This window comes from Mustela nigripes, chromosome 11 (genome assembly GCF_022355385.1).
Source record: "Mustela nigripes isolate SB6536 chromosome 11, MUSNIG.SB6536, whole genome shotgun sequence".
Classification (NCBI taxonomy): Eukaryota; Metazoa; Chordata; class Mammalia; order Carnivora; family Mustelidae; genus Mustela; species Mustela nigripes.
Window position 1 is genome coordinate 26,926,764 of NC_081567.1, and position 21,057 is coordinate 26,947,820.

Consider the following 21,057-nt stretch of genomic DNA (forward strand, 5'->3'; position numbering starts at 1 on the left):
CTCTCTCTCTCTCTCTGCCTGCCTCTCTGCCTACTTGTGATCTCTGTCTGTCAAATAAATAAATAAAATCTTTAAAAAAAAAAAAATTAAACAGAAGATGGAGATCACATTCCTGGGTATAAGAGGTACAGTATAAGATATATTCCTTTCCTAAGAGTTGAGGCATCTTAAATAGAGAAACTTCCTTTCCTGCTTTCCTCCTGGTCTGAGAAGTTGGCATGCAAACAGTTATTGCTGCGTAACCAGTGCCCCAGAATGTGGTGGCTTGAAACAACAATCATTTATTGTCTGTGGTTGGTCAGGAATCTGTGGGCTGTTCTGGGGCTCTGTTTCTCAGGAGATCCCAGTTACTATGTAGCCAGGAAGGTCCTCCTCTGAAGGCCAGGCTGGGGCTGCAGGATTCTTTCCCATGTGGCTCGCTCACTTGGCTGCTTGCAGGAGGCCCCCATTCCTTGCCTGTGTACCTTTCCCTGGGACAGCTCGAGGGTCCTCATGACATGGCAGCTGACTTCCCACGGAGTGAGGGGCCCAGAGAGAAGGCATAGAGGCAGCCACAGTATACAGTGCTTTATGACCTAGTCTTGGAAGCTGCACAGTGCTGTCACTTAATACCTTATTTGGTTCATAGAAGTGTCTTGAGCCTGCACTCCAGGGGAGGGCAGTTAGGCTCCACCTTTTGAAGGGAAAGGAATGTCAATCTTTAAACTGTCACATCAGCTAGTAAATAGATAGCTCAAAAAAAAAAAAAAATCAGTGAAATTGTATTTTCAGTGGTGAGATTAGAAATGAAAACATTTCTGTTGTACCTCTCCTCATTGTTAGCAAGTAGCTTCCCTGTGTGCCAGGGTATTGATAGAGATCACCAGGCAGAGTATTGTCATGAAAAGAATATAGGACTTGGAGTTCAAGTAGAAAGTTGGTTTACTTATGGAGGAATCTCTAGCATATCTTCCGTGAGCTGTGGTGGGATGATCACAAGACAAGGATAACCTGGAGAAAGGTTACACTGTTTCGTAAACTGTAAAAACCGCTTTTTTTTTTTTTTCTTTTTTCCAAACCTGCCCTTCCTCCCTAAAAATAGCTTATTAAATATTAGGTCGTTCTTAACTCCTGAATAGCTAACATTTATATACCATTTAATATATGCCACACACAGTTCTAAAAAGTTGATATTTATTAACTTATTTACTCCACAGCAACCCTAGGAGGTGAGGGGTACACTTATCTTTATTTATAGGGGAAGAAATACGTATCAGGGCAGGGACATAAAAAAATCTTGTTGAGGTCAAGTGGTGAAGCCAGTATTTGAACCCAGGCAGTCTGGTTTTGGGGACATCCGACCTTTAGGCAAAGATTTATGCATCCAGTAAGTGTTCACTGACTCCTTGTTGTATATCAGACCGTGCTGGGCACTGGGAAATCTCACGCCAAACTGGAAAGGCAGAATTCCTCTGTATTGATGGGTGGATGATGTATTTCAGTTTAGGTGATGTTTGAGTTCTTAACATAGGTTCTCTGGGTTTTTAAGTTGTTTTTTGAGTTAAATGTACTCTTAAATTTTAAAAAGCATTAATAGTTTGCGATTTGGATAGTAACTGTGTGTCTTGTTTCAAGTCTGGAGAATTGCCTGGCCCTTTTGGAGGCAGAGGCTGCCTTAAGAGAGATTTTAAGCTTTTCTTAAATCTGCAGTTTTAATTGATTTTGGTTTTCTTCCTGCTACAGACCTCTTTTATATGGAATTTTAGCTCATTTCTTGGATGGAACTAAGGATGACCTCCAAAATCCATTTCTGAGAGGGTCTTCACTTCAGCCTTCAAACCCAAATCTTGGCGAACAACCTAGCAGAAGAAAGCATAAGGGTATGAATTTCCTGGGATTCATCATTTAACTGTTAGCAATTCTTTTTTTCTTTTTTTTGTTTTTAAAATTTTTTTTAAAGATTTTATTTTTAAGTCATGTCCATACCCAATATGGGGCTCAAACTCAAAATCCCTAGATTAAAAGTTCCATCCTCCACTGACAGCCATCCAGGTACCCCAAGTGTTTTTTTCTTCTTAATATTTTTCTCTTGGGGTGCCTGGGTGGCTCAGTCAGTTAAGCGTCTAACTTTGGCTCAGGTTATGATCCTAGGGGTCCTGGGATCGAGCCTCTGTGGGGCTCTGCTCAGTGGGGACCCTGCTTCTCTCCCTCTGCCTGCTGCTCTGCCTCCTTGTGTGCTCTCTCTCTGTCAAATAAATAAATAAAACCTTTAAAAAAATTTTTTTTTCCTCTCACAAATAGTTTTTACCCAAGATTTTGAGTCATAGTTTAATTCTACTTACATCTAATATGGTTGAAGTCTGTGTTACTGATCCTCCAAAAAGCAAAATGGTGTTTGGAAAGGGAATCTTGAGGGGATGGGAGAATAACTGGACAAAATTTTTAGATACTGTTTCTGTGCCAAAGCATGGAAAAAACCCGATTTTTTTCATATAGATTTGTATTCTTTGGAACAATTTAGATCGTTGGCATACTCAATAAATGGATTTTTACCAAATCATCACTTTCTTCCCCCCTCTAAGACTGAAGAAAGGCAAGATTGCTGAATACAGATAGGGGCGTCACAAGTGTCTATATCCTTTGTCTTTTTAGGATACTGTTGGTTTAAATTCCATATAAAAGTACCTCCAGATAAGATTCTTGAACAGCCCCTATTTCTTTCAGAATGTTTACTCTTTAAATGTGCTTTCAACAATAGGATCTCGCTTTGATCATCTGAACTGAATGGTTTATAGCTCTTTCTTTCCAACCTCAGCAGAGTTGGTCTCTTTCTAAGGACAGTCAGAGGTGGGCCTCAAGCAGCAGATGAGAGAACAGATCAAAATCTTGAATGTTGAAATAACCTTCTAAGAAACATCTAAATACTAGTTATCCTTCATAGGTTATCGTAAGCTGCTGTGAGCAGTATTAATTCCGTTAAATATTTGCTGCATCTCCTAGGATCTGAACACAAAGTGTTTGTGAAGCAAGGTGACCTCTTTTGTGGGTTATTTCTGATGTCACTCGGAGTTACTCATCTATGTATCTTAGACTGCTGAGCTCGTGGACCATTGAAAAAGAAATCACCCCATCTCCTTACTTTACAGTTGAGAAAACCAGGACTGAGATATTAAGTGAGTCCTGTAAAGCGTGTGGCTGATCTGTTCTCGCAGGATCAGGACCTCTGAGGGCCATTCCTGTACACTTCTCCACTTAAAGAATGTAAAGAAGTTTTCCTAGTTCCCTTTGCAAGGCTTGGTAAGGAACTGTCATTAGTGCCTACAATTTGACAAGTACTTAAAAAGTGAAACAAAATGCACAAGGGGACAAGTAAAATCTGTAAGTGTTCAAATAATAAAAAAATCAAATTCTCTTGAATCGCTTCCCTTTTGTCTCTCCCTAACTCCCTGATCTCCCTCTCTTCTGTGGAAGGTCCCTATTAGCAGCTTGGGGGCAGGGGCCTCCTTCCGGAGTCATTTCTGTGCATGTAAATTTGTATGTACCGCTACTTGACATGTTACCCTGAGATTGGGTTTGTTTTCCCTTGTCTTGTCAGTATGTGTAGATCTTAACTTTATGTAGTATTGTATAGTATTGCTGCTAATCCCTTATTGATGGACTTTTATATTTTTACGTTTTTGCTATTACTGTATTGCAATACAGAATTATTTCTTTGTCCGTGCAGTATTTCTCTTGTGTGGACGCCTAAAAGTACAGTTGTGGTTCCCAGCGTATGCGTATTAAAAAAACATAGTAGAGGTTGTCTAATCCCCCTCCAAGAAGGCTTTACATGCCAAGAATATATGATAATACCAGTTTCTCTGTTTAATTGCCACCAGGGGATGTTGTACATGTGAACGCTGGCTAAGACAGCAAACCCATGACATGGATACTTTCAGTCCTGTAAGGAAAAATAACCTCTTGAGCAATCAATTTTCTGGCTTGTAAGCTTTTTATTTTTTTATTTTTAAAAAATATTTTATTTATTTATATGACAGAGCTCACAAGTAGGCAGAGAGGCAGGCAGAGAGAGATGGAGAAGCAGGCTCCCTGCTGAGCAGAGAGCCCAATGCGGGGCTTAATCCTAGGAATCTGGGATCATGACCTGAGCTGAAGGCAGAGGCTTAACCCACTGAGCCACCCAGGCGCCCCTAAACTTTTTGTTTTTACTTCTTGATTTATTTTCAGGTGTACAATACAGTAATTCCACGCTTCTATACAACACCCCAGTGCTCATCACCTTAAGTGTCTTCTTCCTTAATCCCTGTTACGTGGGAACCATCAGTGTATTCTCTAGAGTTAAGAGTGTCTTTTTTTGGGATGCCTGGGTGGCTCAGTTGGTTGAGCAGCTGCTTTCAGCTCAGGTCATGATCCCGGCGTCCTGGGATCGAGTCCCACATCGGGCTCCTTGCTCCGCGGGGAGCCTGCTTCTCCCTCTGACTCTGCCTGCCACTCTGTCTGCCTGTGCTCACTCTCGCTCTCTCTCTCTGACTAAATAAATAAAATCTTTAAAAAAAAAAAAAAAAGAGTGTCTTTTTTTTTTTTTTTAAGATATTATTTATTTATTTGACAGACAGAGAGAGAGGGGGAAGCAGGCTCCCCACCGAGCAGAGAGCCTGATGCAGGGCTCGGTCCCAGGACCCCAAGATCACGACCTGAGCCGAAGGCAGAGGCTCAACCCACGAAGTCACCCAGGTGCCCCAAGAGTGTCTTTTTGGGTTGTCTTTTTTGTTCCTTTGCTCATTTGTTTTGTTTCTTAAATTCCACATATGAGTGATGTCATTGGTGTTTACCTTTCTCTGACTTCGCTTGACTAATAAGAAAGGTACACATCACGGAGTATTTCTTAACCCATTTCTGTTCTTTTGAGACGTGGGTCACAATAGCTGGTGGTAGCTTTACACCATGGAGATGGGGGGGCTGGAGAGCATGGGGGGAGGGGAGAGGCACACTAGCTGCTTTGGGGCCCTCAGAGCCCTCAGAGAGGTCCAAGTCCGTTGAGCTTGGGGCTCGTGTTCTGTGGAAAGCTCTGTGGCAGGCTCGGTGAGGACGAGTTAGGACGAATGACTATGCGGTGAGGAGGTGAGGACGTGAGGACAGCTGAACTAATAGGAGAACAGGGATCTTGCAAATTATTTTTCTTGACCATCTGAAATTTTCTTGATAAAGGTGAACTCTTTGTGCAAAGATTTGTGAAGAATTAGCAGCCACGAATGGCATTTTTGTCCCAGTAACACATGTCAGCATTTACTTTCAGCATCTCCTTTTTCAATTCTAGCTTGCTGTTTGATAGAAACATGTTTTATTTGACAACATGGGAAGGTTATGAAAATTCAGATTACAATACCTGATCTCTACAGAAGGTCATCTGAGGTAGAACACACTCAGATGAAATTGTCCGTGTGTGAACACAAGTCTAAAAGCCAACACAAGATCTCTCATGTCACAGCTCCCAAAGAGCTGGAAGGAAAAAACTTTTTTTTTTTTTAATTTTAATTTTTTTTTTTAAGATTTTTATTTATTTGACATAGAGGGAGATCACAAGTATGCAGAGAGGCAGGCAGAGAGAGGGCTCCCTGTTGGGTGGAGAGCCGTATACGGGGCTTGATCCCAGAACCTTGGGATCATGACCTGAGCCAAAGGCAGAGGCTTAACGCACTGAGCCACCCAGGCGCACCAGGAACAGGGTTTATGTAGACACACTCGCCTCTGGGATGTGACCAGTTCATTAGGGCTGCTGATGTCCGTGCTTGAACACTGGAGACGGAGCAGGTTCTTAATGTAAGTGAAAGACCAGAAATCTAACAGAGAAAATAATTAGCTTTGCAACTTTACTGCACGTCGGTGAAGTGTGTGCATCACATACTTCTTAGTAATGCTTTTCTAGAAAACCTGAAATGTCTGTCGCCTCAGGATATTGTTAACTTTGTTCTGTCCAGCAAAGCTGCCTGAAAATGAGGGAGACAGTCCTCCGTGATCCAGATCTAAAGTCTCCAGTCCTTGTGAGGATGATCAGCCGCTGGGGACTAGCAGGCCTGGGTGTAGAATTAGGTTGTCTTTAGAATTAGAAAATCCAGGTTGCGTTTTTGGTGCTAAAATCCATGTTTCTAACAGCTGTCTCAATCTGTATTCTTTTTCTCCTGTCATCAAAATCATAAAAATGGGTTTTTCCCGTGTCAAAGTATCTAGGAAATATTTTCAGTTTTTCACAGCTTTTTAGAATTTAGTCTTTGCCTTGCATTTTTGTTGCATTTGGATGTTAAGTCTATTCAGTTCTTTAAATCCAGGGCACTTCTGCCCTCTGCCCCTTCTCCCCATGACAAAAATTGAGCAGAAGTGCCTAGGACCCCTTTGATTGCCAGAGCACAGGGGGTGGTCCCAGGGGCTCTGGTCGCTTCTGAACTCTCATGGAGCTTTATTCTCGTGTCTTTGGCTGCAGAAGATTTCTACAGTTTCTTGGATATTTTCTGATGTGGGTAGGAAAATGTAAACGCTGCTAGTTTGTTTTCTTGCCATAAGAGGGTGCTGCTGAGAGGCACTGCTATTTGAAGGTGGGTTTTTTGGTACTTTGTTTTTTTCTTTTTAGTTGAAGAAGTTTGGCATCCCTCAGAATGTTAATTGAACACCCTGTTCTTTCAGATTCCATTCCTTACATACCATGCAAGAGAAGTTTGTAACTGCCGCTTACACACGGGTTTACACTGCAGTGCTCTCTATTCCCTTAAAAACACTTGATGGTGAATCTTCAGTACTAAATGTTTCTGGTTTCTTTAATAATGCTTTTAAAATGGTGAGTTTCTTATGTTGTCCTAGGCCACCTAAAGAACGCATACAATAGTAAAAACATAACATCTGAAAATACATGCAGCTCCGCCTGCACACTGCCTACTTTGACTTGGGGTAAGTATTGACATTGTTTTCTGTTCATTTCAGGTGACCACCTAAGAACGGAGAAGGGGAGTAGTACTAACATCAAAGATCATCTTGTTTCTCAAGCAGTGAAGAGATGACATTTCCATTCGGGGCATCTTTTGTCTTAAAATTGTGTGTATCAAGTAACATATTTACTCTCGCAACATTACCAAAATACACCACTAATATTTGTCCTTTGTAGAAATTTGAGTTTCTGCAAAAACATTTAGTCCTTCCTGTTTTGCTACATTTGTGAATAAAAGCTAATTCCGTCATCTAGCTTCCTAGATTTGACTCGAAAGAAAATACATTGTTTTTTTAGAAGGTATTTTGAAGGTTTTTAAATTTGTGAAAACTGGAGGAAATTTTTAGTACCCCTTATATTCTTTAAAAAAAAAAAATTCAGGTCTTTATAGCCATATGTTCTGCTCTTTAACAAGGTTACATGAAATTTCCTTCAGGCTGGAATTACATGGATTTGTAGAAAAATCCATTTGTGTTTTAAAAAAAACGTTTTAAAAAATGTTAAAGCCTGATAAAATGAATTCCTGTGAAGTTCAGTTTTTTGTTTACAATTAGCAGTTTTTCAGATAACCATTTATAATTTGGTTTAAATATCTGAATTACTATCCAAATCTGAACTTTTAAACTAGGTAACAATGTGCTTTTTCTTTCCTTAGACCATTTTGGCTTCTACTGGAAGATTTAATTAAAAGGTAGAGGGGGAAATAATTCTTTTAATTTTGCTGTAAGTCAAACAAAGAGTTTATTTTATTATATAAAGAATGTGGAATAAGCATGAAGAGACAGGGTTTAGGAGAAATACCAGAAAGCACCTTTTAAAAGATGGCATTGTTTAACCTCCATGCGGCCCTCAGTTGTGCAATCACAAAATGAGCTCCGGAAGAGCCAGTCCCTGCTTACCTGGACTCACTGCATGTCAGTTTTTTATTTTTGGGTTAGAAAAATGGTTAGAAAAATGGTAAGAGCTCTTCCTGTACTATGTCTAAAATGCTATTTTGATATTTATGAAGACATTTTTATAACGTGGAGGCTGCAGACTGATGTCACTGAGGACAGCTGTGATGATAGCCCTGGTTGGCCAAAGTCATAAAGTATAATCCGACAGAACCGCACAGGTGCCCACATACCGATGACATTGAGCTTGAATGTTTTCCACAGGGCAAGAGCAAAGGGCTGTAGATGGCAAAATTGGCCTTCTCTTCAGGGTGTTGATTCAGTGCTGTCTTTTCAAAGTTTTGAGTTTCTCTTTGGTGTTGGTAAAGTGTTCTGTCCTTACAGATGAACCAAGAATTTTTATCTGAATGCAGAAAATTATTAAAGAAATCCCATTAAGCCATACTTTGCAAGTGAGAGGATTCTGAGAGGCCCTGTTGATGAGCTAGGATTACAGAAGAGATATACTCTTGGGGCTCATTTCCATTTTTCAAATCAAATCTGTAGTATCTGGTAACAATTAGGAATCCTGTTGTATTGTATGTGGGAATATAAATGTCTGAATTCTTTTCAGAGGACTTGGTTTACATCCAAGGATGTTGGCAGTGGACACTAAGTTTACCTCAGGAATTACAATCATGCAGGACTAGATTAAGAAAAAATGCTGGAGTTTATAATTTTGGTTACTGATAGAAAATCGTCACAATACAAAACTAAACGGAATTGTCCCATGTCGTTCACAGCATGTTTATATGCATTGTTGTGTAACTTGTTTGAACCTGGGCAACTTTTATACTTTTCAATGTATTAATAAAAGAACAATTAAGCAACTCTTTTTTGTGCAAAGGATGTTCCTATGACTCTTCTTTCATTAAGAGCTGGGCACCAGGGCGGGAAGAAGGTTGGGAGGGGCTCCCCAGGCCTGCCTTCAGGATCTCCCGCGGCCTAGTAGTTGGAGGATGTGGAGTGAGGTGGAAGTAGGAGAACCTGCCCTGGCGCGCGCCGCGGGCACCAGCCACATCGCCCTGCGACGCTTTTCATCCAGGAGCCTCATGATGCCCATCTCTGGGGGGAACGGTATTATAACCTGGGGGGCCACGTAGGTGTTCACAAAAGCATATTTAGTAGTATGTTTTTATATTTGCAAAAAGGAAAACAACCTGTTTTCAACACACTCCGATTTTTGAGATTTGAGATTTCCACAAAAGACCTTAGGTTGAAAAATCTGCTCTAGAAATTTTTATATTCAGGATTTTTGAACGGTGTCAATTTTATAAGCCAGTCATTGAAAAAGGTGCACTGGCTGAGACATTAAAGAAAAAAACAACTGAGGGAAGACAAGACAAGTATAACGATTCTACCTCCTAAACTGAATCAGTGCATCATTGCTGGTGCTTTTCATGGGGTTGTTGGGAGAAGTTCTCCTCCAGAAATAGGGAGAAGCTTTAGGAGGAGATGTGGATATACAGAAAAATAGGATCGGAATTGAGACTGAAGAGAGGTTTAGGAAAAGTGGAAATAACAAAACTTGGGCAGTCCACAAACCCAGCAGGAGCAGAGGTGGCGTTTGAAGATGATAAATTTAGCTTAGCATATATGTTTGCACAGAGTAAACTGATAGCTTTATAATGATGTGCAAGAACGCAGTTGTATGACTCACATGTCTGTATGATTATATAAGACTTGATGTGTTCTTTTAACCTAAAGCCAAGTGTACATGAAGGATTAACATTGTGAGAATATGCCTTTAAAGGCATTTGAGACAATGCTTCCCAGCCACTTGGGATTTGACTTTCGTTAACCATTCTGCAAGGGTTGTGTGGTCTTTGTTCACTTTTTTTTTTTTTAATGAAAGATGAAACTACCTTTTTACGAAAAATTGACTTTTTTTTAAGATTTTGAGAGAGAGAGAAATCGAGCAAGGAAAAGGCAGAGGGAGAAGCAGACTCCCTGCTGAGCAGGGAGCCCTACTGCAGGCTCAATCCAGGACCTTGGGATCATGATCCTATTTGAAGGCAGACGCTTAACTGACTGAGCCACCCAGGCATCCCCCCAAAATAGACTTTACTTTTGAGAGTAAGCTCAGGTTCACGGCAAAGTTGAGTATAATATATAGAGAGTTTCTATATACCTCATATCCACTCCCCTCACTCATGTCACTCCTGCCCCCACACCCCTACCCCTGCAGGGAGCGTCACATTTGTTCCAATGGGTGGACCTGTGCGGACACATTATCACAGTCCATAGTTCACATCAGCGTTCATTTTGGGTGCTGTTCGTTCTGTGCATCTGAACAAATGAGTGATGACAGCCATCCACCATTCTAGTACCACGCAGTATTTTCACTGCCCTAAAATCCCTGAGTTCTCTCCGTTTATCCCTCCAGCCCCCCAATCCCTGGCAACCATAGATCTTGTAACTAACTGCCTTTCCCAGAACGTTATATAGTTGGAATCCTACAGGATGTGGTCTCTCCAGACCGGTTTCTTTCCCTTGGTAATATGCACCTAAGATGCCTCCATGTCCTTTCATGGCTCGAAAGCTCGTTTGTTTCAGCACCAAAGAATATTCCACCACCTTAGTGTATCAAATTGTCCTTTCACTGCTGAATAGCTGCTTGGTTGCTCCCAAGGTTTGACAATTATGGATAGAGCTGCTTTAAACATCCCAAGTGCAGGCTTCAGCATGGACTCAAGCTTTTAACTCATTTGGGTAAATCCTAAGGAGTATGATTTGCTGGTTCATATGTGAAGAACATGTTTTGTTCTGTAAAACACCGTAGAACTACTTTGAGAATTTTAGAACCCACTCTTCCATATATATATATATATATATATATATATATATATATATATATTTAATTTATTTATTTGACAGACAGAGATCATAAGTAGGCAGAGAGGGAGGGGGGAAGCAGGCTCCCTGCTGAGCAGAGAGCCTGATGCAGGTAGATCCCAGGACCCTGAACTGAGATCATGACCCAAGCCAAAGACAGAGGCTTAGCCCGCTGAACCACTCAGGCGCCCTTCAGGACCCTTCCTAATGGAGGGTAGAGAATCTGGAGTTACCAAGACACCAGAATCAGAAAGTGATGGCAGAGAGAGCATTGCAGGTCTGTCTGCCATGCAGTCTTGTCCTGGAGAAGTGTGGAGCCAACACGAGTGAAACAGAAGGGGCTTTGTGCAAGAGATAGAGGCGAGCTGGGCTTGTGGCCAGGAATGATGTCCATTCACAAGAAGGCACAGTGCTGTGCCACTCTTGGGCTGGAGGACTTGAGTGCTGGTACACTTTTTAAATAATGAGATTGTGAAGTACATGCAGGAGTAAATAATCTTTGGATCCAATCTCTGATATTATTAAAAACTGGAGGGAATCACATTTTGGAGCTTTTTGAAACCAATAGCAAATACAAAGCTATTCGATAAAGAGGGAAAGACCAAGCGAGAAATTTCCCCTCTGCTGTCTTGTTTCATGAGTTCATGGAAACTCCCATTACACAGCACCCCACAAAGAAGACAAGCCCAGGAAATTTACTGGACAGCTCTTGAAGTAACACTTTTTTTTTTTAAAGTATGCTTTCCCCCCTTGATCTTAAAATAACTGGCTTTTTGAGCCATGAGAAATAAAACAGGCATTTGACTTCATCATTATAACAATGTGCTTTTGAAGATTCAAACATCTGAGCTTCTGCATTGGACAGATATTTAATGAATGACTGTTATGAACACATACTGTCCCTGAACATGCGTAGAATGTACCAGGAAGGTATGAAATACCTTATATAAGGCCTTCACATGCATCGTCATATTTAACAACCCAGTAAGGTAGTTGAGGTAAAGATTCTGTCCATCTGCTTTCCTCTTCGAGAAGACGGAGTCTCAGTACACCGACTGTCCTGTGACTTCTGGCCTGTTGCCTCAAAGATCAAGCGTAACTTCCCATCTACTTAACATGGACTCGATCAGACATGGGGAGTTGGAATTCCTACTCCAGCACTAATTAGCTATGCTAGTTACTTAATTCACCAGCCTGTTACTTAATTGGCTTGTCACTTAGTTCACCAGCCTGGTTTGTTGACAGCAAAATGGGGAAAAAAATTTTTTTTAAGTACTTGCTTCCTAGGGTTGTTACAAGGAAGAGGAGAGAGAATGCAGAAAAATTCAGTGTTGTTGTTGTTTAATAAGCCCTCCATTTATTAATAATTGCTTATAGGGATTCTCTTTTAAAATTTACCAACAAATTCTTTAAGGAATCAAATGCAAAACCCCTTTGAAGTACCAGTGTTAAGGTCTCCAGTAAAGATGCCAGCTCTCACTTTGAGGCCAGCAAGTTCGACTGTGACAGGCTGCTCTGGGTTCGTTCCAGGACAGGAAGGTGGTGGTCAACTTCACTCTTCCCTTTCCATCACACCCTCCGCTCCGCACCCTGTCCATACCAGCCAACGCAGGGGCAATTTCCACTCCTTTTACAGTGTAGACAGTAAAAGGCACGTGGAGAAGCCGCTTATCCATCATTTTCTGAAGATCTTCACCCCACGCTGTGCAGTCAGCTGAACTCTGGCAGATCTGATTTAGGGCACTTGCGTGTTTTCAGGGGTGAGAAAGCAGGAGAGCCTGACGTTGGAAACATGAGGAAGTGATCAAGAGGGTCTGAGACGCTGAGCCCTGCGGTGGGGACCCTGCAGGAGGGACAGGCTCTCACTCACGGTCACACACCCAAGGCCTGTGCCAACCTACTGGGTTTCAAGTTTGTCGAGAATAATAACAACTACCAGATAACAGAACCATATGTTCATTTTACATGGATCATCTCAACGACTGTTTACAAACATCCAGGTAGGGAAACTGAGTCACATAGCCTTTAAGGACTGGCCTGTGGTAGAACAGCTAAAAAGCTGCACTGGCCACCAACCGTAGAGGATTCAGCCCTTTAACAACTCTTTGGAAGTAAATCCTGGCAGTGATGGGCTCCAGTCCCAGCGAGAGCCTGGGCAAATCTCTGCACACCTCTAGGACCTCAGTTTTCTCACCTGCAAAATGGGGGTATTAACACAGGCCCACGCCCTCCCTCCACCTAATCTGATCTGGTTACTAGGGGAGGGGTTGGGGACCAAGGGCACAGAGCCTGGCAAGGGTCTTCCCACGGCCCCTAACCCTCACCCCAAACCCTCTGGCCACCGGGAGTAGCTGGAGCTCGCGTGGGCCTGAGGGGCTGTCCCTGTCGCGGCCGTGGGAGGCAGGGCCCCCTCCCCCGCGCCCGCCGCGCCGGGAGGCCGCTCCGCACCATATTTAGTCAGGGGGAGCGGGCAGCCCCGGGCTGGTATGCGGCGCTGGGAATTCCTGCAGGAAGGAGCCCGCGCCTGTCCTTTTTGGGTTGTCGCCCGCCCTGCGCCCCCCGCCGCGCCCCGGGAGGGAGGACCGGCCCGGGAAGCCTGAGCCCGTGCGGGGCGGGGAGCGGGGTGCGCGGGTCCCCGGCCTGGCGCGGGGCCAGCCCACCGCCTGGGCTTCCTTTTATGGCCTGTGTGCGTGCGGGCAGCGGAGACCAGGGAGAAGACCGAGAGCCAGGGAGAGACCCAGCCGGAGATCGGGAGCCAGAGGCAAGGGCCAGAGACGGAGGGAGACGTGCTGGAGAGACACAGGTGCCAGAGACAGAGAGAGACAGTGATGGACACAGTGACATACAGAGTGGCCGCAAGACAGAAAGCATGATGGATTTGAGTCAGACATACGGGAGAGAGAGACAGACGGACAAATAAGACAGACAGATGCCGGGGGAGGAGGGGAGAGAGGGGTGCTAAGCTTTAAGTCAAGTTTTAAGCAGCTTCTTCATTTGCAAGAATTTTGTGGGCGGGGGAGGAAAGTTTGGGGACTTGCAAGGGCGGGGTCCCACCCATTTTATTTGGATCCTGACATGCACCATGCAAATTACATAAATGTACCCTCCCCAACACACGCATCCGTACTTTTTTTTTTTTTTTTTTTAAGCTGCGGACACTAAGGCTCAGCGCAAGGAAATGACTTGCCCGAGGTCAGGCACTCAGCGAAAGGCCCATGGAATGGAAGCCTGAAATCACAGCAGCGTTTTTTTTTTTGTTGTTTTTTTTGTTTCTTCTTTTCTTTTTATTTTCATCTTTTGCTTGTGGGTGGAGGTGGGGATGGCAAATTGGGAAAAATAAAAAGTTCCCTTTCCCGAACAATTCCCAGCACTCGGGGGCTCCTGCCTCGCACTTTGCAAAGTTCAAAAAATCCCCTTTCTTTACGCTTCACGCAGCACGGCCAACCCCGTATCCAGCCAGTGGGAGGCAAATAAAATCAGGAGCCGGGCGGCGAGGTGGCAATTCACCACCCCCCCGCCCACCCGCTCCGTGGGGAGGAAGCGGTTAAAATCCGCGCCGTGCTCCTGACCGGGCCAAGCCATTCTCAAGCATCCCCTGTAGACGCTGGCCGCTCGCCCCCTTCCTCTGGGAAGCAGAGTCTCGGTGACTGTCCCAGAGCAGGGAAGGCGGGTGAGACACCTGCCCCGAAGCCTTCAGCCGCGAGCTCCGCAGCCCCCAGCGCTCCCGCTCCGCGTGCGCCCCTCTCCCCGCGCAGCCGCAGGTGCGCCCTAGGGCCCGCACTGAAGCCGCTCTTCCCGGGCCCTGCAGGGGGCGCTGCGGAGGGAGCAGCATGGGACCCTCCCTCCCACTGCCCCCGGGCCGCCTCCCCTCTCCCTCCCGCGGGCAGCTCCGGGTCTATAAAGAGAGGCGTCCCGGGCCAACCGGGAGATTTGGACTCCCCTGCCTGGGAGGTGTGCCAGATCTGAGCTCTCCACCCAGTTTCTTCTCCGCTGTCCCCCCAGTTGGGAGATCTGTAAGTAGGGTGGTCCTGGGGTGGGGGTGGGTCAATGGGGTAGGGGGTTTGAGGGTCCCACGGGGCATCCATCCTACAAGGGCTGGGGAGCCGCGAGGTGTTTTGGTTGTCGTCCTCTCCAGGACTATGGGGAGGAAGGAGGGATTCCCAATGTTCATTTCTCTGCCCCAGCCAGCCTAGGTTTTCCTCAAACCAGCATCTCCCAAGGTTGTCAATGATAAATACCTCCTGGGGGGTCCTTTCTAAAGACAAATGCCCAGGCCCACCTCCAGTTACACTTGAATCTCCAGAAACAAAAAACAAACAAAAAAAAAAAAAAAAAAAAAAAAAGAGGCGTCCTATACTGTTCTTAAAAGGCAAATCTGGGAGATGTGACCCCTTACAGCCTCAGAGGACCAACTTCCTAAGCTTCTAACTTTGATTTTAGGCACAGATAAAACGCAAATGAACTTCACTGAAAAGTCGCTTCCAGGCACAGAGGTGTGCAAAGTAATGCTCCAGGTGTATTCGGAAGCAAGGCTAGTTCTGTTGAGAATGTGTTAAATGAGTCAAAAACACATGGGCAGTTGCTCTGCAGAAAGAGGAGTGTTTTTCACCATTTAAAGGATGTGCTTGTTGATATCCCTGGAGAGGTAGGGCTGGTTATGATCCAATGTATTTCTTACAGCCCAGTTTTCTTCCAGACCACCTCACTCTAAAGTAAAAAAAAAAAAAAAGTCTTATCCAGGCTAATCCCAGGGGCTTCAAATACCCAGACAGATGCCAGAGCCTCAATTTGCATCCATGACCCGCAGGTGGATTCAGTAAGAAGGTTCTGGGATGGTCTGCAGAGCAGCTGATACAAATGTTGCTCTTAATGTCCCACAAAGTGGGCGCACCTGTTGCAGTTTCCTCCCTGCGCAGAGAGCTGGTGGGGATTTTGCTGCTTGAGGAAAGGCACCATTCAAAGCCACGCTGATCAAGAAGTCAGAGAAAGTATTTAGAAACCCAAGACAGAGAGTGTTTAGTTCCAGTATTAAGAACCGATTGATAAAATTCTGATTGATAAAATTGCAAAGTGGCCAGGGTTTGGCAAAGGGAAAGTGGGCAGACTGTGAGTCAGCCGACGTGCATAGTTGTGTTTTCTTTGGTCTTTCTGGATGGGTTTTGTTTTCTTAAAGATGCTGGACTGAAAGGCATTAGATGGATGGCAGTGTGTGACAGAGGATGTTGAATCTCTGTGGAAGGAATTCTTTCTTCCGAGCGTTTCCAGGGAGATAGCCACCCAGCCTGGTGGGATACCTATGTACCAGGCACTGTAGCCATGTTTGATGTAATTTAGCTCCTGAATCACCACAACAATCTTTTAAAGGAGGCTCATGATGCCCATTTCGTAAAAAGACAGCTGGGACTCAGAGAGGTTCAGTAACTTGTCCGGCGTCACACAGTTTGTAAGCGGTGGAGCCCGTTCCTGGGTATGTCTGATGCCAAAGGCATAGCCTTGAACCCACCATCTTTTGTCTTTACGAAAACCCTTTTTGCAGTTAGGTTTCTAGGGGCGACCAGCTGCTTCCAGGAAGGCAAGGTTTTATCATCTTCTCTTTGAAGAAAACAAATGGGCCTTTTGTAAATTTAAAATAAAATGTGTTATTTGTCCCCCCACCCCAGGGGTGGGGGTGGTGGGCCGTCCGGGCTGCCATCCTGAGGGTCCAACCCATGAACCAGCTGGGCTTCCCACAAGAAGCTTCTAGGGCTCGCCTGGTACACACCGTGTTTTTTTATTTTCGCATCTGAAATAGACGTGTTATTCCGTACAAGGTATTTGTTATGGGTTTGTTATCATTACTTTTCTGTCCAGGGGCCGAGATTGAGGCAAACATGCCCATGTATGGTAGTGTTTTCCACGAGGCCATCCCCAGCTCGCTTGCAAATTAGCGTTCTATGGCAGCTTTGTTGGTCGAGACTCTGGGGATTTCTTGGCTCTTGTTCTGCCCATTTGGGAACAAGTTGGGGAGCCTGGAGAAGGAGGCCTTGGGGACAGAAGAGGGAAGACTTTTGCCTGCTCCTCTCTGATTTACAGGTTTTATTTATTTAAGGAACTTTTTGGGGGGGGGGCACTTACATTTCTTCAGCTACTGCTTTCCAAGGTGGGAATAGAAAACAGAATTTCTGTTCTGTAAAAAATTAATGACCTTTGTGAGACTCTGTTGCACGGGGGGTTCATAACGCCAAGGCTTCACAAAGTCTACGAGGCGTCCTGTCCAGTGCGTTGATGAATTCCTCTAACACTCCACAGTCCGGTCCCTTCATTCACACGCAGGTCCCCCTCTGTCCCCTTCTCCCCGTCTACCTCTGGCACTGTCTCATCTGCATCTGCCCTTCCCTCTTCCCGGAGCTCTGGCTCTAGAAGATTTGGCCAAACCAGCTCTTCAGAATCCTGCTTGTTCGTCAATTGCCGATGACCTGAGTCCCCTTCTCAGCCTCTGGCTCTCGTCATTGACTAAATCACTTAGCCAGATGAGGACCTGTCATCTTAAGGAAGGGGAAAGAGGACCAGCTCTGGAGGCTGTGATGTCCAATGTCAAGGCACCGGCCGATTCCATTCTTGGTTTGAAGAAGGGTGCCTTCTCGCTGTGTGTTCACATGACCTTTCCTGAAAATTTTATTTTTTTTCCGGCGGGGGCTCTGGGAGGGGGCGCGATGTGTCTCTTCTTTCTGCAGAACATCGGATCCAAACAGGTGGATTTTCTGTTGTAGGCACAACCATGTAATTCTGAAATCAGATAGGCATCAGATTTTTCTGGAAAGCCAAGTCCAGTATTAAATCCCCTGGAATCCTAGAATGTCATGAGCAAATTTAGAAATCACTCGCGTTGGCAAATCTCAGTTTTCCCATCTGAAAAATGGGGTGGGGGGAGAGCTAATGAGCACTTTTGCCAGCCGACCTGCTAAGCTCTTCACTGGCATCATTTTACTGGCTTTACAACAACCCTTTGGAGGAGACATTATTATTGGCCACTTTTTACTTTCGTGCTCTGAATAACTTGCTCCAGATAGCTTGCCTGACTGATGAGCAGGAACGGATTCTGCAGATCTAGGCCTTTCTAACTCTAGAGCCCAAGGGATTACCCTGTTGGGAGGATTAAGTGGAATAATGCCAATAAAGGCTTTAACATAGTGCCTGGTCCCTGGTCAACTTCAGTGGACAGTTACTTATAATGCACCTGACCAGAGACCTTAAGGGTTTTGCTTAATGTGGGAGAGCTGGTACTTGGCAGAACCAGAATGCCTGTCTCTGCTGTGGCCTTTCTGTAAAGGAGAAACTTGTCCCTGATTTTCCTTTTGGATCATGTCTCCCTAAATCCTGTTTGCCCCAAAGGTGGTTTGCTAGAATCTTCTGCTTCAATATGGCCACACTTCCTCAACTGTGCCAAGAACATCGCACATTCCAGTGCTCTTGGCCCATTTGTGATTTTTTTTAAAAAGATTATTTATTTATTTATTCGACAGACATCACAAGCAGGCAGAGAGGCAGGCAGAGAGAGAGGAGAGAGAGAGAGAGAGAGAGAGAGAGGAGGAAGCAGGCTCCCTGCTGAGCAGAGAACCCGATGCGGGACTCGATCCCAGGACCCTGAGATCATGACCTGAGCCGAAGGCAGAGGCTTTAACCCACTGAACCACCCAGGCGCCCCCATTTGTGATTTGTGTAGGGTCGAGATGGCCTCCTTGAGGTGCTCCCCTGTGAACGAAACCCTGTCTGACTTTTATAAGGGTTCTTTTGCTCCCCGGGGTCTCTGCCCTCCACCCCTGACCTGTAAAGAGTTTAACCATGGCCACACATCAGAGGAAAGGCTGAGTCTGAAGAAGGCCATGTAAGGATTTGAAGGAAATTTTCTAAGAGTGCCTGTTGTTCTTACCTTGGATTTGAGTCAGTTAATAAGCAGCTTGGAAGGGAAAGCCCTCATCAAAAGTCCCCAGGAAAGGGCAGCAGGACCTGCCCCTTGCTCACTCACGCAGCCTTGAACTTGCCACTTCCCATTCCTTCCTTAACGCCGCCGGACCAGCAAAGTCTGCAGCAGATGATACAGAATCTCAAAAGGGTCAACCTTTGAGACCTCTGGGGTGGCGATTGCCATGCCCCAGGCTCCAGGTCGAACGCCCTTCTCATCCCCTGAAGTGATCAAGGTTAGTGTAGTCTCATAGATCTTTTGAGAACCTTTCTATCTCAAATTTCCTTTTGTTACACAAATATTGGCATTCTGGAAATTAGACCTTTTTTTTTTTTTTTTTTTTTTTCAGTTAATCCTAGATCTCCTGCCTCTTTCTGTATTAGCCTGTTTTGGCATTTTAAAAAATCAGCTGCATAATACTCTATTGTTTGAAAGTCTAGCTTCTTACGGAAACAAGCCCTGATGGAAACATGACCAGCTGCTTGCCATCACTTCTCTGAAGAGTGCTTCAGGGACCATCCTTGTATCTATTTTTGTCTAATTACATGAGTTTATCAGATAAATTCCCAGCAATTCAATGGCTCAGTCAAAGGGTATGCACATTTATTTTTATTTTTTTGAGAGAGAGCGAGTGTGGTGGGAGAGGAGGCAGCAGGACAGAAGGAGAGAGAGGGCAGGGAGAGGATGAGGGGAAGGAAGAGAGAATCTTAAGTAGGCTCTATGCCCAGCGCTGAGCCCAACACCGGGCTCGATCTCACGACCCTGAGATCGTGACCTGAAGCCGAAATCAAGAGCCGGATGCTTCAGTGGCCAAGCCATCCGGGCGCTCCGGCAGGCACATTTAAAATAGATAGATATTGAGAAATGTGTGTCCCATTTGAGACTGTCCATTTACTGTAAGCTGCGTTATGCCAGGACTGTAAGCTACAAAGTACAATGGGGCTGTTAGGGCCAGAAATGACCGGTTCTCTCTATCCCAAAATTGTTCTGCATAGGAGCTACGATGTCTCCTGCTCACTCAGTTTCTCTCCCTAGGGGAGAAAAAGGAGTTTGCTCTCTGAACTAAAACACTTCCTTCGGAGTGACTTTAAACACAGTATCTAAATGAGTTAGATGTTGAAAGCAAGACAGAGCTGATAGTTTCATTGCCCATCTTTTTTCTGTTACGGTGAGGACGGGTTGCCTTGGGACCCTCCAGGGGTAGGGGATGTGATGGGGGGGTGTGGCGTGGGGGACAGGCCAGGCGCAAGGAAGAGCTTTTCTGCTAAGAGTAGATTGGGTGTCAGGCAGATCCGGATTTAAATCCTGGCTCCAGCTTTTACCAGTGAAGACCTTTAATGTAGTTTACTTTCCAGGATCTCTGTAATATTAAAGGAATAATAAATGATGCTTACCTTGCCGGACACTTAGGACACACTGTGAGCTGGTGTATTTAATAAAGGCCCCACCCCAGGGTGCCTGGGCGGCTCACTTGGTGAAGCGGCTGCCTTTGGGGGGATGGAGCCCTGTGTAGGGCTCCCTGCTCAGTGGGGAGTCTGCTGCTCCCTCTCCTGCTCCCTCTGCTGGGTACTCTCTCTCTCTCTCTCTGTCAAATAAAGAAAAATTTTTTTAAAACTTCTTAAAAAATTAATAATAATAGTAATAGATGGCCCAACCCCATACCCCATGAAAAGAAGGGGCCCAGTAATGATGGTGGCTATTATTAGTAACAGAGGTAGAGCCCAGTGGCCTTGTGGGGACAGCTTGAGGCTGGGAACACTGGTGTGTTGAGGGAGCCTGGTCCCACTTCTACTTCCTTTTGCTCCTACTTTCGAGCTCCTCTCACACCTGAGCCAGACCTCATTTCTCTGATGCAGAGGTCCTTCCGGCAGGTGGCTTATGTCCTAGATGGACTCAGAGGACATTGTTTTGTCTGTGTGAAAGGGGCAGTGTTTGTTTTAACTTGAGGGGATGGCGCTTTCGTACCTAAACTCAGACTTGTGGGTCTGTTGGCCATCTGGCCGTGCAGGGCCACATTCTCACCAGGTGACCCCGCCTGGAGTGAAGGAGCTGAGCCACCTGGAGCCTGGGTCACTCTACATTGCCCCTCTGGCCCCGGGGACATTTAGGTTTGTGTCTCTGGTCCCAGCTCCCGAGCCGCGGCTGGGCAATGAAATCTTCAGGGAAGCTGTTAAGCAGGCGTGGTGATGTGCAAATCCTATACGATTTGGGCCCTGGGGTATTTTACTCCTTTTTCATTGGTGCGGAAACAGAAAGGGCAAGATCTTTTACCCCCGCGTTCCCCTGGGGAAAATAAAGCCGACATGAGAACCCACGAGAGCCCCTGGACAGTCTTCATGGGTCCAATTTCAACCCTTTGGTATCCACGGATATCCTAAAATGTGAGTGTCAGG

The 21,057-nt window shown here is 45.2% G+C and overlaps 2 protein-coding genes across 7 annotated transcripts in view; both read left to right on the forward strand.

Moving 5' to 3' along the window:
- The window catches only part of CEP20 (centrosomal protein 20), a 19,337-nt gene extending 10,619 nt beyond the window's left edge, over window positions 1-8,718 (forward strand). Inside the window, exons 4-5 of one of the 2 annotated variants that reach the window (XM_059415251.1) lie at window positions 1,723-1,859; window positions 6,952-8,718. In XM_059415251.1, coding sequence (XP_059271234.1) covers window positions 1,723-1,859; window positions 6,952-7,028 — 214 coding nt within the window. In that variant the 3' untranslated portion in view covers window positions 7,029-8,718. The remainder of the gene's footprint in view (window positions 1-1,722; window positions 1,860-6,951) is intronic. The other variant, XM_059415252.1, reaches the window with a different exon arrangement.
- Window positions 8,719-14,651: 5,933 nt separating this feature from the next.
- Window positions 14,652-21,057, forward strand: part of MYH11 (myosin heavy chain 11) — a 110,465-nt gene continuing 104,059 nt past the window's right edge. For 2 of the 5 annotated variants that reach the window (XM_059415256.1, XM_059415257.1), the window contains exon 1: window positions 18,788-18,899. The gene's annotated coding sequence lies outside the window, so the exon portion shown is untranslated. Of the gene's footprint in view, window positions 14,736-18,787; window positions 18,900-21,057 lie in introns of those variants that run through there. The other 3 variants (XM_059415254.1, XM_059415253.1, XM_059415255.1) reach the window with 3 other exon arrangements.